Consider the following 17,653-nt stretch of genomic DNA (forward strand, 5'->3'; position numbering starts at 1 on the left):
GTGATTTAGATTAAATGTATTAATCATAACCAGACACTGTGAACTATATATCTACTATTAAAGAAGATTTTTGACATTTAATTCTGTAGCAATATTTTGACTTTGTACCTCTCTTCCTAAATCTAATTCCTGCTACAGTTGGCAGATTTCTTCCTCTAAATTTTATGAGACTTAAAGTAGTATTCAACCCACTCATGCGGTAAATAATGCAGGATTAGAAATATTTAGTGTTTTGTTTCCCTTTAAAAAGTAGATATCCATCAAATCCAAAAGGAGTTTCTTATTTCTTAAAAATGTAGTTTTTAACATAACCAATAACAGCTCAAATAAAATCTTTTTGTAAAGAAAGATATTAATGAAAATTATAGCTTTAAATTATATTCCTACACTTAAGAATTGAAAGCCAAATATATATTAACATACCAGAAATTAAAAAAAAAAATCATAATGCAGATTAATAGTCATTTCTCTCTCTCTCTCTCTCCTGTAGCAGATACAATTAGATTACATTAGAAAGACACACATTGTAAATAAAAAAGAGCTAATTGTGCATGTGAACTGGCTTCTGTGTATGAAACAACCTGCCAAATGTAAAAAGTTAAGTGATTTGGTAAGTTTTATATCTAGCAGCCACAAAGCCACATGATGATTCTTCTGGACTGGGTTAATGAGAAATCAACATGGGCAACATGATTAATTTATTTTGGAGTAGTCTAGTCCTCGCTCCCAGAAGGCACTGTAATAGTCAGAGCTAATTGTCTACCTTCTATTCAGAAAGTCCACATGCGAAGATTATGGATCAAGGTCTCAGAAATGAACCAGTTGACTTTGATTTTAAGACTACAGTATTTCTCTCCTAAACAAGAAGGAACTTGTAGGATAGTTTATAGGCAGCTATTTCCTCCTCTAATACACTAAAACACACTCTTAATTCCTACTTTCCTTAAAAAACAAAACAAAAAACAAGATGTTTTGTTTGCTTGGACGTGGTGATTTTGAACTAGAAACCCCCCAAATATATGAATAATATTTTCTTTCAAAATGATATGCTAGTCAGAAGAGGGAAACTAGCTACAGAAGCATTTCAGGATTACCATTCTCTCTTTTTCTGGCAAAGATAAAAGTCATTGTATCATTGAATCACAGTGTTAGAAAGGACCTTAGAGGTCATCTAGTCCAAGCCCACATTGCAGGCAGGATCTGCTGAAGTATTTCAGACAGATCCAGCATCTATCTGAAGACTTCCAATGAAGTGGTATATACCATTTCATTAGGCAGTTTATTCCATTAACTGACAATCCTTGCCATCAGGAAATTCCTCCTCATATCTAGCCTGAATCTATTTTCTCATCATTTTAACCCACTGCTTATGATCATGCTCTCCAGGGCGACACAACAAGTCCAATGTTTTCCCTATATAACAATCCATTAGATACCAAAAACTGCTATCACATTTCCCTTAGAGTTTTCTTCTGTGGGCTTAACACACACAGTTCCTCACTGGACTTCGTTTCTAGCTCCTGACCATCTTGACAACTTTTATTTCTCTTCTCTGCCCCTCCTGAGTTTCATCTGTCCTTCCCAGGAACGTCCTAGCTTCCTAACTTCCCTTGTGTGTTTCAGTGTAGAAAATGTCTTCACAAACCTTTTCACCTTCTCTTCCAATAAGGACATAAGCTTACACATGTGTTTACTTTATGGTTTACAACATTTTCAAAGAAATAAGTGATAGGCAGGGAGATGGGCAGTGATAAATTTGATAAACAAACAAAATAAAATATTCTATTAAGGAAAGTAGAGATTCACAATGTGATATGGAGCCTGTGACAATTTTTTCAGTGCATATCTTGCTAGAAAAAAAGGTAAAGGTAAAGGTTTCCCTTGACGTAAAGTCCAGTCGTGTCCGACTCTAGGGGGCGGTGCTCATCTCCGTTTCTAAGCCTTGGAGCCGGCGTTGTCTATAGGACACTTCCGGGTCATGTGGCCAGCATGACGACACGGAACGCCGTTACCTTCCCGCCGAAGCGGTACCTATTGATCTACTCACATTTGCATGTTTTCGAACTGCTAGGTAAGCAGGAGCTGGGATTAACAACGGGAGCTCACCCTGCCGCGCGGTTTCGAACCGCCGACCTTCCGATCGGCAGCTCAGCGGTTTAACCCGCAGCGCCACCGCGTCCCTCTATCTTGCTAGAAAACAACATCTTAAAGTGCTTCTTGAATGTTCATTGTCCTCTAGTATGTTATCCAAATACACCTTACAAGAATCCATCAAAATTTTCAGAACTTCTATCTTCATACTGCAGGTAGCAGAAGCTGAGAAACAGATGCATACAATAGCACCATTCAATGAGTTTATGAGGCAGTATCTAAATCTGAGATCTTTTTGTCCACATATTTCACAGAATCTACAGTATATCAACTCCAACCTACACCACATTCAAGTACATTCTTGAAAATATTGTTCTACAATTAACAGAACAGTAAGAGCAATGTTCTAATGCTATACTAGCAGATGGACATAACTATACCCACCACCACTGAAAAGTGTCCACTGTAAATGATATTACTGTAAATGATAATACAGTAAGGATATTGGGATAGATTTACCCCCCCCCAACAATTCAGCTGGCAAAATTAATTTTTTCATTTTACAAAATTCTACTAAAAAACTATTAGCACCCCCATCCTGCATTTCCTTATGTATGAGATGAATTCTGCAATTAAATTGGTATCAGATATAAAAAGTAATCTCATGTATTTAATTGTATTTTGAATCACAGTATAAGTCTTTATATTATAATAATGACATTATGATTCTGATTATATTTTGATTTTATGTATATGCCTCTTGGAAGTATTTAAACTTTTAAAGGCTAGATATCAATAATTCCATTCTAATAGAAGAAACAAATTAGAGCTTTCAACATAAAATATATTATAAAGGCAGAATTGCCAGCAATGAGGTATACAGACTCCAGCTTCTCCAGCATTTGTGACAAATGACTGCCCATTTTTTGAGTCATACCCTGACTGTAAACTTTTGATTAAAAAAGAAAAAAACAACTTATGGAGTCTTCACTCCTCATAGTCTTCCCTAACCCACTTAGTGGTTCTTAGGATGTACAAACACTGGAGAAGGATTTATCTACATCATACTCCCATTACTGTTGATAATAGTTGAAAAATTCTCAACCAATTTCATCTCTCTGCCAATTGTAATTAAGCAATCTTATTTAAGAAAGGTTGATATCTGAGAAGTCTCTTATGAAAATGTTAAGTACTGCTTAGTCAGATAAGTGTCAAAGAATGGAATGCTTTTCATGTAATATTTTATGACACAAAACTCTATTACATAATACTTTATTATGCAGAGGCTAATTCTGCCCCAGAATATGGACAACCTCTTAAGTGAAGTACACCTATTTCCACTAGGGTGCCTTAGAGAGGAAGGTGAAAAAAACAATTAGTGAAACAAACTTATTTTTTTTTAAAGATTCTGATCTTCAGTAATATTTCCATGTTTCTTGGAATGACTATCCCATTGAATTCAATGGGTCTTATTTCCAATTTTTTTATGAATAAGTTGTACTAAACTCAATGAGCTAGGCCTCTGACATAATTCATTCTATTTCCCTTTAAAGAGCTTTTGTTTTGTCAGGTATGATGTTGTTTTTGGAAGCTGTCTTTTGTGTTCCTTTGTTTAAAAGGTGAAATAATCATAATTGTCATAACAAGAAATAACAAGATTGCTAATGACTCTTTATTATAATAAATGGACCATCATCATGTAATCTTACCATCATAATCATAAGGGTTAAGTGATGGGTGGTCCGAAAAGCCATCCTGAATGTTTGTGTAGTTAACTTATCATACAGAGCTCATTTCTTGGAAAAACAAATCTATTACGTAATACAATTTAGTCAAGCTGAACAGAAATACATGGCCAGGTTTGTATGTGCATTGCTGTGCAGTTTATGATCTGCCCCTGCACTCAGATGATACCTCATCAGAAAGTATGTCCTCCCCCCACCCACCCATTCTTCTTTTCACAGGCACCGAGCCACTGTTCCTGTACAGGCATTGCAAGCTCATCTGTGTTAAAAGTGAAAGAACAGGTCATCATCTCAATTCTGTTCAAAGAGTTGCATTTGCAGTATCCTATTTAGCTCAGGAAATTAATCTTTCTAAAAGCACTTTTGCTTTCAGTGTAACAATCTAACAGCAGTAATTACTTCTTGTTCAGCATTACCAGATGTCACAGGTATTAGATTCCTCCTTTTGTTATTGGTTTTCAGCATTTTTAAGATTGCCTTTGAAATTTCTTTACTGATAACTAATAACTTTATGTCTTCCGTCCTGACAGGTCAAATTTTGAAGGCAAATCTATTGGGTGTGTCTGGAGTACTGATTGTAGGAAGTATAGGCTGCCTGTAAAGCAGGAAATCGGCTATACTGAAGTCACTATTTCATGCTTCTTTAAGTTGCATGAAGCAGCAATATATTGTACATACTAATAATACAAAGCAAGCTTAATATATAATAGAAGAGAGATGGAATGTTACCAGAATAAAAATTATCCACAAAAATGCTTTCCCTGCCAAATTTACAAGGAAGTCAGAATACCAACCTCCCCCCAAATGTTGTATTTCTAAAGTGAACAGTAGCGATTTGTTACACAATAACTTGTGTAAAAAAAGCATAAATTATCCAGCTTTCTGACAATTATGTAATATTTCTAATATGTCTACGGATCATACAACTGAATATTACTTACTAAGTATTTTGAAGGAAGAATATAATGCTTCAACTATTAAGACCTTAGAATAAAAAATATTGACTCCCATTTATTTATCTACACACACACACACATAAATGTGTGTATATATATTTCCATTATAAATACACATATTATATTTCATCAATTGAAATTTAATCACCTTTTTTACAATTTAGAGGAGAAATGCAGTTTTTAGTGTGGTTAAGTCATGTATCATCAATACCATGAACTTAATCTATCAGTTGTAATAGGATCTATAAAATACCAGAATGAGATTGCAATAAGCCTAGAAATTGGGCCACAAATCCCAGATATGCTCAAGCAAGCAGTGAACCAAAAATAAAAATAGGGAGATCTGTAACCAGCAACTAGATACCATTCATCTGATTCATTACCTCTAAAGGCAAAGTTCACAGGCCAAGGTTTTAAAGTAGATTTAACCCAGAACTGCTATTCTTGCACAAAATCTAAAATTTCACTTAGTTAGCCAAACTAGTTTTACAAATAGATTTTTTGTGCTTACACAATGACATATTTGTCAAGTACACATGTAAAAATCCAGGATATTTTAATTATAATCTATCATTTCAAATAAACCTGACAGGTACATGCTTTTTTTGTTTTAAAATATATTTTGTCTATTATAACAGGACAATTCTTAGTTTCCAGAACAAGAACATGATTTTATTAATAAAGAAAATAAAGATTAGGTTTCTCTAAATCTGTCTATAGTAGTGCATACACTGCATTCTAGTCATCAAACCTCAATGACTTTAGGATAAAAGATACATGGATTTTCCAGAATTAAGGGGTAAGCAGGTCATTTAAACCATAGAATCACAATCATAAGGGATGGAAGTTTGAGACAATTGCTAAATAAATTTGCTAGATAAATAAATAACTATGCTAAATTAATAAATAAATAAATCTTGTCTATCACATCATCATTTAATAAATATGCACTTTGTGTACCATGGATTGGTACAGTTCTGAAAAAAGAGCCAACTATTAAAAATGTCTGAAGAATCAAATGTTACTGTTTTTTTGTCCTCCAAAGCAATTATTTTAACTTATGCACAGTCAGTAGATTCTGCCATATGTTATAATTTAATAAGAAAATGTGGTTCACAATAAATTTTGAGAACCAGCTCACCATTGTAGTTGTGTTTCCTGTTACCTTTTTGATGTTTCTTGCTGGCATTCCATGAAGATGACTAAGCCTTGTCTGGAAATCTACAAATAAAATTGCAGTTCAATGAATATATAATACTATATAGTTATAAAGGGACAATCTAAGAAGTAAAGATTTTTTCCTCTTTTTTGAAATAGTTTAAAACTCTGTTTAAAATTTATTATACTTTGTGATGTATGAAAAAAGTGGCCATAAGTAGTACAAACACATAAAAATAAATATGTAATTATTATGTACAGAAGACAACGATCTCCTTGTAGTAGACAGACTTCAACAGCATTGCTGATGACAGATTAGCATATGGTCTTTCACCCTGCATATCTCATGTGCTTTCTGAAACTCTAGTAAGCTAACTTCTGCGTGATTAGTTATACAGAATTGTATGAAACGTATGTCAATTAAATCTTCTACTACATAATTATATTAGCATTCTACACCAGCTATGATGACCCAGATATAAACTTTTCCTTATTTACATTTATCTGAAAATAAAATAGAGCAAATCTGTTCTAATTTTAACATGTTGCATTATCAGGCATGGATCAACATAAACATTATGTTATATGAATTTTACGTGCACTGATTAAATACTTAATCCTATCACAGGGCTGGAGTCATTCCAGCACTGGAAACTTGCTAATTGTATATATTTATAAATCACTCTCTTAAAGGTAGTCATATTACCTTTAATATGAGATTAATAAGATAAACCTTCCAAGAGATGAATAACCAGATAACATACAATTAGATTTTCTACTGGACTTCAGTCTTTAAGGAAAGTTATAAAAGAAAAAAAAAATGAAATAGAGTATTTGTAGTGGCATGATACTGCTGAGAAGATTTCTCCATTTTCTTTTAATAATTTTAAAAGACGTAAATTAAGATGTTTCAGATAATAACTGTCCTGACTAAGCAAAGACCACACCGAGACAAGGAGAAAGTCTCTAGTGTTTTATTACTGCTATTGTAGGCAGAAAATCCTACCAAACTGAAGAAGCGTGGGAAAACCCAGACAGATAAACCGCAAAACTCAAGGCGGGTCTGTTCTGGGTTTCTTTGAATGACAGCTCAAAGTCTCTAAACTACACATGCGTTTTCCCCCCGGATAGGGGCCCCCTCCTGCTCACCATCCATACTCATGACAATAACTAGGGATTTCTCACTCAAACTCTTTCAAATTTGAAACACCCCATTTCAAGTTTTAGTGCCTCGCTTCAACTGCAAAATAGCTGTTTCAAGTGTAAAACAGGCTGTCTATCATTTGGAAGTGTTTCAAGCTCAAAGAATTACAAACTTGAAACAAAACCGTTTCAAACTTGATGCTCTTTTAAAATGACGGAATGTTTTGAATTAGAAAATGTTTTAAATTAGAAACACTCTGCGTATCTCTAATAATAGCCAATCTTAAAACCAGGATGAATTGGCACAAAATAGCAAATAATCTCATGGCACAATGAAGACTAACTTTATTGTACATATTTTTGGCAGTCTGTACTTCATTTTGTCAGTTGTACATGCTACAAAGGTCCTAGACATATTTGCCGTATCAGAGCAGCACTGCTATCACCTTGGAAGATGGCTTCAATTATTACTTCAGAATGTAAACACATCACACTTGTCATGAGCACTGATGGTGAGCAGGAGGGGGCCCCTATCCAGGGGGGAAAACGCATGCGTAGTGGCGAGAATTTGAGCTGTCATTCAAAGAGACACAGAACAGACCCGCCTTGACTTTTGGGGTTTATCTGTATGGGTTTTCTCATGCTTCTTCAGTTTGGTAGGATTGTCTGTCTACTGTAGCAGTAATAAAACACTAGAGACCTATTCCTCATCTCGGCGTGGTTTCTGCTTGTCAGGACAACACTATTGTTTAAGGTCTGACAAGTAACTTTTAAGTAACTTTTCCCTAGTTACTGCTTATACGTGTATCAAATCTTAAAAAAAACAAAAACTAGTTTTCACCAGAGACCACAGTGGGATAGGTAGGTAGGTAATATGGTCTAGAGTACTGAATAACTTTTTTAAAAGTATTGCAGGCAACATACAGAGTTGCAAGGAAGGAGAGCCCAAACCATGTCCTTTTCTCTTCCATAAATTCCTGGATTTTTCACAGTGAAACTCCAACTCTAGTTGGGATCGAAATACCTTCACAATATACAACAAAGCAAGCTTTAGACTGGATTCAAAAAGAGGTAAGTTGATTGTAGACCTCAAATTCTATTAACAATGTTTCATTTAATTTAACTCCAATTTCAAAGTATTTAGTCTTTTAAAAGTTACTGACCTCTCTTGCCTGAATGGGACATAAGTGGGAAACTCCCTGTTAAAATATTTTCAAAGACAGGGTCGGGCATCTCCTTCTCCAGTCCTGCTGAATCTTCCTTTTCCCACCAAGGAATAATTCCAGTAATCCCACAGGCACCTCCAGGTTCACCTTCATGGAACCAGTCACTTTGCTCATCATCACCTATAACAAACATTTTACATTTTTAAAAAAAAGATATATTGAAGTTTATTATCTCCCCTTCCCAAGATGCTTCACCTGGACTGTAATAAGAATTATTTCTCCTTTCTCTTCTATACTGTATTTTCTTTGGCAGCATAATTCTAATTGGGATTTCTCATTTACTAGTGTAAGATTCAAAAGAAATAAAAGTCTCTTCTTGCAAGTCATTTAGAAATGTGAGAAATAATTTAAAAACCTAATATTTTAGTGATAACAGCAGGCAAATCTATTTAAGGTAGTGTGGTTTCAACATTAATAAAACAAACCCTCATCCCCTGTAGGGAATTTAAAAAGTATAAAACTGTGGAACCAGTTGTTTACAGATTATAGTCATATATAATTAGCTTTATTTTATGATCTGTGTGGTACATAAAAGGAGGAAACAATCATAAACAGGTGTGACCAAATGAAATTAATTTTATTAAGGTTAATTAAGAAATAAGTTTTGAAAAAGTTGTTTTCAAATGAAAGATGACAGCTTCACAGAAACATTGAGCATCCACGGATATTCTAATAGTTCCTAGAAACTAAACATTCAGAAGAAAATCACAAGTATGCTCTTCACCAAATTATCTGAAATGTTTACATCTTTGTTACAGTGTCCTAAAGCTATGCTTTATTTTCTATGGAGGACCAAAGGCTAGAGTGATACAAGTGGTAAAAAGGATGCATGATGTCAGAGATGCCATCCTGGACCAGCAGCCACTTGAAGTAAGGATTTTTTTGCCTGGCTGATAGCAGCATGTTTGCAGAATCACATGAGGAAATAAGACCTGGACTGGACATATAATAAAGTTTTTAGTTTCCTGCCTTTCAGCAGCAATATGGGAACATTTAAAGTTAATCTCCTACTCAAAAGAATTCATCCCAAGGTCTGCCCGAGCACATCTGAAAAAGCAGTTAATAATTCAGATACAGCTTGATCAAAATCTTTTTTCCAAGATTTATATCCAGATTTGCTTTTTCATTTGTTTGCTTGATTTATTGTTAAAGAAAAGGTGCTTCAACTTTTTCTCAATAAACAAAGTGAAAAGATAAATTGTAAAAGTTATCCTTGATATAAAAGAGATGGTACAACAATTCAGGAATTTTTGATATCCAACATAATGGAGATCCAGACTACTCAAAAGCAAAAACTATGCTGTGTAGTTTTCTCCCTAGGAGGAGACAGGAAGTAATTTTTGCCAATTCCAGTTTCTGCCTGCAATCTTGCCAGCCCTAGTCCTCTGAATAAATTGTTTTGAAAGCTTAATATACAGAATGGGACAGGATTAAATAAAATGGTATCTTATGGCTGACTGCTTTGGCTGTTTTTGCTAATTAACTAATATAGAGTGCTGCCAGCAAGCCACAGCCCTGACACTAGGAAGCTTGGCCCAGAAGAGGCACAGGCCACACACCCTGCCCAGCCTGCCACTTAGCTAATTGCCAACTAGCTAGACAAACTCTCCTGGCACCTCACAAAACCCTGTGATGAAGCAGTAATAATCCTAAAATCTCAGTAACCACACTATCACAGTAAGCCAGTACCAAACATTCTGCCATGCAAATGCACTCAGTGTTTCCTTTCTCTGTGCTTTATCATTTTTAGTAGTCCTTCACTGATAGACAAGCACTCTTGGTCAACTAGAGATATCCATTACGTTTCTATACAAAAGGACGGTCAAAAACAGCATTTTGTTGGAGATGTAATAAGGATAATGCTTCTTTAAAACATATGTTTCTACAGTGTCCTATGCTTACCAAGCTTTGGGAGAAAGTAGTGGATTATATAAATAGGTTTGTGTGACAAAAGCTAAACTTTTCAGAAGATAATATTCTTTTGAATTATATACCTAGTACATGGAACTTGACAACTCGACAACGTGAATGGATTCTCTGTGCTCTTACTATGGCCAAAAAACGGATATTGCAGCATTGGAAAGATAAATGTATGGCCCCATTTTTGAGTAAATGGGTTTGAAGACCGGCTACTTATGAGCGGATTGCCTATAGATGTAGACTTCGTATGGACAAGTATAATGACATATGGGAATCATTTATACAAATTACAGTAGGGTAAAAAAAACACGATAGTCATATAAATCTATTAGAAATATATACGTACTTGAATATTTGCATTAGATAAGTATATAGAGAATTGTAATTGTATATAGAGAATTGTAATTGTTTACTCTTACAATGACATATTAACATGGGTTTTGTTGTATTTCTTCCACTTTTTTGTTAAAGCATTTATGTGTTCTGTTTTCTTCTGTTGTAATTAAAAAAATAAAAAATAACCAGAGATATCAGAGGAGAGAGAGAAGAAAAGAACTTTCATCTTAAGTAACTCAATGTGCAAAGGAACATAAACATGAGTAAACACCATCTTGTTATGACAAAGATGAAAAATATTTAATGTTCACTGATCACAACTAAATACAGAAATTCCTATTTACTGCAACACAGTCTTAAATCGAAGATCTTATCTTTGAGTACTAATTAAATTAATTCTTTCGAACCATGAAAAAATAAATTATTAAAAATGTGTACATCTCTTTAAATTCAGTCGTGATGAAACAGAAGAGTACACGTGGACTAAAGTGTCCTTAATGAAACTATAAAAATAAAACATAGAGCCAGTTTGGTCTAGTGGTTAAGGTGCTGGGCTAGAAACCAGGAGTCTGTGAGTTCTAGTCCTGCCTTAGGCATGAAAGCCGGCTGGTTGTCCTTGGGCCAGTCACTTTCTCCCAACCCAACTCACCTCACAGGGTTGCTGTTGTGGGGAAAATAGGAGGAGGAAGGAGTATTAGGTATGTTCACCGCCTTGAGTTATTTATAAAAATAATAAAGGCAGGATGGATAGATAGATAGATAAATGCTTGTATCAAGACTTCAATTCAAATTCTGTTACATAAACGGCAGCAGCTAAGGATATTTTCATATCAGATCACCACCAGGACAATTCTTGTCCATATTCTGGCATTTGAAGCATTATATTATATTATAGCACCACATTACATAATATCAGGAGTTAGAAAATGATGGCTGTACTCTAGTAATCGTTCTGTTCTTCTTAGAAACCAATCAACCAAAACATTATACCATGATGTTTTAGGCTTCATATAAAATTTTATCAGAAAGAATCCTATATTTATTCTATAGGAATTGGATGAACTGTGCTATTTTCTCAAACTCTAAAGATAAAATTATTTAATGTTTAAAACAAAAACAGAACAAAAGTACATATAAACCCCAACACACTGGAATTTTTATACAATGTGTTTTTAAATAAACAAAAACCAGGTTATAGATCATCTGCTTATGTAGTATACAAAAACTTAACCTGATACATTTCTTAAAAATGTTTCAGTACCTTGTCTTCCCTCATCATTGGTAAACAAACCAGCATCACTACTGCTGAGGCTGCTGGATTCACTGTGATAATAGGGAAAAAGAAAAGATCAGAAGTACAATTGATATCTCAGTCATAAAATTTTAAACAGACAAGATTGCACTCAGATGAAACTTAAGCCTTAACAAAATCTAACAGAAAATAGGATAATATAAAAAAAGAAAGAAATATCAAACTGCAAATACCACTGTTCCATTAACTACAGAACATATTATTTTGGCACATAAAACCACAGGAATCTAATGGGACCCTGACAGTAAGCCAGATGTGACTGCAATGAGGTGCTGACACAAGTGATGCATTTTATTATCTGTTTCCATCAAATGCTCACTGTTCCTTTCTTATACCACGCTATTCAGCTTGATCCTAAAACCATTGCTCAGTTTTTGTGTTGTTTTGTTTTTTGAAAAGAAAAGGAAAAAAGGGGAGAATCTGAGTCAAAACTATTCCAGGTTTCCTTGGTTGCATGAAACTTAAGTATCCCAAGTCAGAATACCTATTCTTAACATTTGGAAATATTATGGATCTACCATATAACTGTTCAGTGTGATTCTATTATTTAATTTTAAAAAGAATTTTTATACAATGCTGTCTTTTTAAATCAAAGTAAAACGCCTCTTAAGAAAAACAAGAATGATACATATAACTGCAGAAAAAAATACAATTTGCCTTTCTGCTACTTTACAATAGAGTCTGTTTCTCATACTGTATTTTTGTATTCATCATCCAAATGTTTCAGATATGTAAGTAAAAAATGTACAAATTCAGATTTAATATTATGAGCCCTGTGATATAAAAGCATCAGGAACCAGAATGTTAACTAAGCAATGCCCAAACATTTCTATCATGTAATGCATTAAGCAGTCCTGAGTTTTAAAACATATCAGAATATAACTAATGATAACTATACTGTTTTACATAAATAATAATTATTTTTCTAAAAATGATAAAAAATTAAGATCCCACAGGAATTTGAAGCAGACCTTTTATTTGGATTGTAATATTGACTATCAAAAGGAGGCCTTTAACATTTGCAGTCTTCAGCAAAGGATCGTTACCTTGTCGTGGTGCTGGAGCTTGAGCACCTCAATGATGCCATGAGCTAAACCGTGAAGGGCCACCCAAGACGGGAAGGTCATGACAGAGAGGTCAGACTAAATGCGATCCCTGGGGAAGGTAATGGCAACCCACCCCAGTATTCTTGCTGTGAAAACTAGATGGATCAGTACAACCAGAGATATGTCGGTATACCATCGGAAGATGAGACCCCCAGGTCAGAAGATGGTCAAAATGCTACTGGGGAGGAACAGAGGATGAGTTCAACTAGCCCCAGACGTGATGACGCAGCTAGCTCAAAGCCGAAAGGACGGCTAGCGGCCGACGGTGCTGGTGGTGAACGGCGAGTCCGATGTTCTAAGGATCAACACACCATTGGAACCTGGAATGTAAGATCTATGAGCCAGGGCAAATTGGATGTGGTTATTGGTGAGATGTCAAGATTAAAGATAGACATTTTGGGCGTCAGTGAACTGAAATGGACTGGAATGGGCCACTTCACATCAAATGACCACCAGATCTACTACTGTGGACAAGAGGACCACAGAAGAAATGGAGTAGCCTTCATAATTAATAGTCAAGTGGCTAAAGCAGTGCTTGGATACAATCCAAAAAACGACAGAATGATCTCAATTCGAATTCAGGGCAAGCCATCTAACATCACAGTGATCCAAATATACGCCCCAACCACAAATGCTGAAGAAGCTGAAGTAGAGCTGTTCTATGAGGATCTGCAGCACCTACTGGACAACACGCCTAAAAGAGATGTTATTTTCATCACAGGAGACTGGAATGCTAAGGTGGGCAGTCAAATGACACCTGGAATTACAGGTAAGCATGGCCTGGGAGAACAAAACAAAGCAGGACATAGGCTGATAGAATTTTGCCAAGACAATTCACTCTGCATAACAAACACTCTCTTCCAAGATGGACAACACCGAAACCAGATTGACTACATCCTTTGCAGTCAAAGGTGGCAGACATCTGTACAGTTGGTAAAAACAAGACCTGGAGCTGACTGTAGTTCAGATCACGAACTTCTTCTTGCACAATTTAGGATCAGACTAAAGAGATTAGGGAAGACCCACAGATCAGCTAGATATGAGCTCACTAATATTCCTAAGGAATATGCAGTGCAGGTGAAGAATCGATTTAAGGGACTGGACTTAGTAGATAGGGTCCCAGAAGAACTTTGGACAGAAGTTCGCAACATTGTTCAGGAGGCGACAACAAAATACATCCCAAAGAAAGAGAAAACCAAGAAGGCAAAATGGCTGTCTGCTGAGACACTAGAAGTAGCCCCAGAAAGAAGGAAAGCAAAAGGCAACAGTGATAGGGGGAGATATGCCCAATTAAGTGCAAAATTCTAGAGGTTAGCCAGAAGAGATAAGGAATTATTTTTAAACAAGCAATGTGCGGAATTGGAAGAAGACAATAGAATAGGAAGGACAAGAGACCTCTTCCAGAAAATTAGAAACATTGGAGGTAAATTCCAGGCAAAAATGGGCATGATCAAAAACAAAGATGGCAAGGACCTAACAGAAGAAGAAGAGATCAAGAAAAGTTGGCAAGAATATACAGAAGACCTGTATAGGAAGGATAACAATATCGAGGATAGCTTTGACGGTGTGGTCAGTGAGCTAGAGCCAGACATCCTGAAGAGTGAGGTTGAGTGGGCCTTAAGAAGCATTGCTAATAACAAGGCAGCAGGAGACGACGGCATCCCAGCTGAACTGTTCAAAATCTTGCGAGATGATGCGGTCAAGATAATGCATGCTATATGCCAGCAAATTTGGAAAACACAAGAATGGCCATCAGACTGGAAAAAATCAACTTATATCCCCATACCAAAAAAGGGAAACACTAAAGAATGTTCAAACTATCGAACAGTGGCACTCATTTCACATGCCAGTAAGGTAATGCTCAAGGTCCTGCAAGGTAGACTTCAGCAATTCATGGAGCGAGAATTGCCAGATGTACAAGCTGGGTTTAGAAAAGGCAGAGGAACTAGAGACCAAATTGCCAATATCCGCTGGATAATGGAAAAAGCCAGGAAGTTTCAGAAAAACATCTATTTCTGTTTAATTGACTATTCTAAAGCCTTTGACTGTGTAGACCATAACAAATTGTGGCAAGTTCTTAGTGGTATGGGGATACCAAGTCATCTTGTATGCCTCCTGAAGAATCTGTATAACGACCAAGTAGCAACAGTAAGAACAGACCACGGAACAATGGACTGGTTTAAGATTGGGAAAGGAGTACGGCAGGGCTGTATACTCTCACCCTGCCTATTCAACTTGTATGCAGAACACATCATGCGACAAGCTGGGCTTGAGGAATCCAAGGCTGGAGTTAAAATCTCTGGAAGAAACATTAACAATCTCAGATATGCAGATGATACCACTTTGATGGCTGAAAGTGAAGAGGAACTGAGGATCCTTATGATGAAGGTGGAAGAAGAAAGTGCAAAAGCTGGCTTGCAGCTAAACCTCAAAAAAACCAAGATTATGGCAACCAGCTTGATTGATAACTGGCAAATAGAGGGAGAAAATGTAGAAGCTGTGAAAGACTTTGTATTCCTAGGTGCAAAGATTACTGCAGATGCTGACTGCAGTCAGGAAATCAGAAGACGCTTAGTCCTTGAGAGAAGAGCAATGACAAATCTCGATAAAATAGTTAGGAGCAGAGACATCACACTGACAACAAAGGCCCGCATAGTTAAAGCAATGGTGTTCCCCGTAGTAACATATGGCTGCGAGAGCTGGACCATAAGGAAGGCTGAGCGAAGGAAGATCGATGCTTTTGAACTATGGTGTTGGAGGAAAATTCTGAGAGTCCCTTGGACTCCAAGAAGATCAAACCAGTCCATCCTCCATGAAATTAAGCCAGACTGCTCACTTGAGGGAATGATATTCAAGGCAAAACTGAAATACTTTGGCCACATAATAAGAAGACAGGACACCCTGGAGAAGATGCTGATGCTAGGGAGAGTGGAGGGCAAAAGGAAGAGGGGCCGACCAAGGGCAAGATGGATGGATGATATTCTAGAGGTGACAGACTCGTCCCTGGGGGAGCTGGGGGTGTTGACGACTGACAGGAAGCTCTGGCTTGGGCTGGTCCATGAAGTCACGAAGAGTCGGAAGCGACTAAACGAATAAACAACAACAAACATTTGCAGTGAATTTTCACTTCTCTATGTCTAAGATTAATTCCCATCTATTTATGAATCTTATAGAAAACTGCTTTACTGTATCTGTAATATTAAACCAAGTCTACTGACTTAGTATAAGTAATTTAATACAAACTAATCCTAAATCTGAAATGAAGCATAAGTATCATTTCCTGTGATACTTCTTGTGAGTATACCTTTCCAGTAATAGTTCTACAATTGTAGAATGCCTTCCCTGGAGAACTCCACCAGTTTTTAAACTTGCTATTTATACTTATTTTAAAGTTCTGTCTTTGAACTGTTATCTCATGGATTTTTAGCAATTTTTTGTGCCTATTTTTCCTGATGATTTAGTTTTATTTTAAAGTGAGCCATATGAGCTTTTAAAATGTTATTGTACATAACTGGATGCTATTGTTTTACATACTGTACATTTTGCTGCAGACTCACTTAGTTACACTCAGGTTCCTTTACTTGCCCAAATTGCAAAATAAATGCTGTAAGTTTCATCAATTCTGGTAAAGATTTGGAACTTGCTGTTGTTAATAATCCTAAAAACTCCTCATCTGTGTTCAGTAACATTCACCCCTCCAAAAAGGGTTTCATTAATTGTAAATTAGAAATTAGTATAGTCTAATGCAGACAAGCAGGTGACAATTGTAACCAGGAAAGAATTCTGATCATACCTAGAAGGGATTCAGCAATCATCCACTCATCACATCTAGCCAGAACTGACTGCAATGCTTTCTGCAATAATAAGGATTGGATTTAAAAACCATCAACAGCTTTGCAATGCCAGTTTGCTTAATAAGTGTATAATTGTGCAATCACATGACTGCAACTATGGCAGTAACTGTTGGTTTTCTCTGTTGGTGTTTATTTATAAACTCCTTAAGCAGTAAATTTGGTTTTTATGTTAAAAATGGTTCTCAATATTTCAGTGCATTAAGTGTCTGCTGATACTGCCTAGGAGAGCTCCGTATCAAAAATGTTAAGCAGAATATGAACAACTTTTGCCATGAAAACATCAAATTAGAAATCTCCTTTATAAATGCCTATGGAGTTTTTTCTATCAAGATTCTTAAGGAACCTTTTCAGAGTTCTTCCAGTGGTTATTTTAAAATTTTGTCCATACAATTATTTCACAATTTTTATTGTATACAACAGTTAGGAATGCTGAAAATGGTTTACAACCAATTAACCTATTAATCCATTTACCTCTTTTAGCACAGAGATCGACTTGCATTGGTTTCCAAGGTTTCAGGCAGATTTTTTTCCCAACCATTCTTTAAGAGGCCAGGGACTGAATCTGGCTTGCCAAGCACATACTACACCACTGAGCTGCACCCCATTCCCATGGTGTTATCACTTGTTAAATGTCTTTGCTTCCCTTGCTAAAGGGAAGAGGAGGCAAATGTTTCAGCAAGTAACTACAAGTATTGTAGGATGAAAGTTCTCAGCAATGAAAGGGCGTTGTACAGGATTGCTTAAAAGGGAAAAGCATTAGCATGAACACACTGTAGAGATATACAACTCTATTCATACCTGAAAAA

General features: G+C 36.0%; 1 protein-coding gene across 7 annotated transcripts in view; it reads right to left on the reverse strand.

Annotated features, from left to right (window-relative positions):
* GPATCH2 (G-patch domain containing 2) overlaps positions 1-17,653 on the reverse strand; it is a 108,762-nt gene that overhangs the window by 76,591 nt on the left and 14,518 nt on the right. For 5 of the 7 annotated variants that reach the window (XR_010067935.1, XR_010067937.1, XM_063303544.1 and 2 more), the window contains exons 3-5: positions 11,837-11,898; positions 8,257-8,439; positions 5,934-6,013 (exon numbers count right to left, since the gene is read on the reverse strand). Coding sequence is in view for 5 of the 7 variants with exons in the window: in XM_063303544.1 (XP_063159614.1) it covers positions 5,934-6,013; positions 8,257-8,439; positions 11,837-11,898 (325 nt within the window). In the remaining 2 variants the exon portion in view is untranslated. The remainder of the gene's footprint in view (positions 1-5,933; positions 6,014-8,256; positions 8,440-11,836; positions 11,899-17,653) is intronic. The other 2 variants (XM_063303552.1, XM_063303586.1) reach the window with 1 other exon arrangement.

The sequence above is a fragment of the Candoia aspera genome, chromosome 1 (genome assembly GCF_035149785.1).
Source record: "Candoia aspera isolate rCanAsp1 chromosome 1, rCanAsp1.hap2, whole genome shotgun sequence".
Classification (NCBI taxonomy): Eukaryota; Metazoa; Chordata; class Lepidosauria; order Squamata; family Boidae; genus Candoia; species Candoia aspera.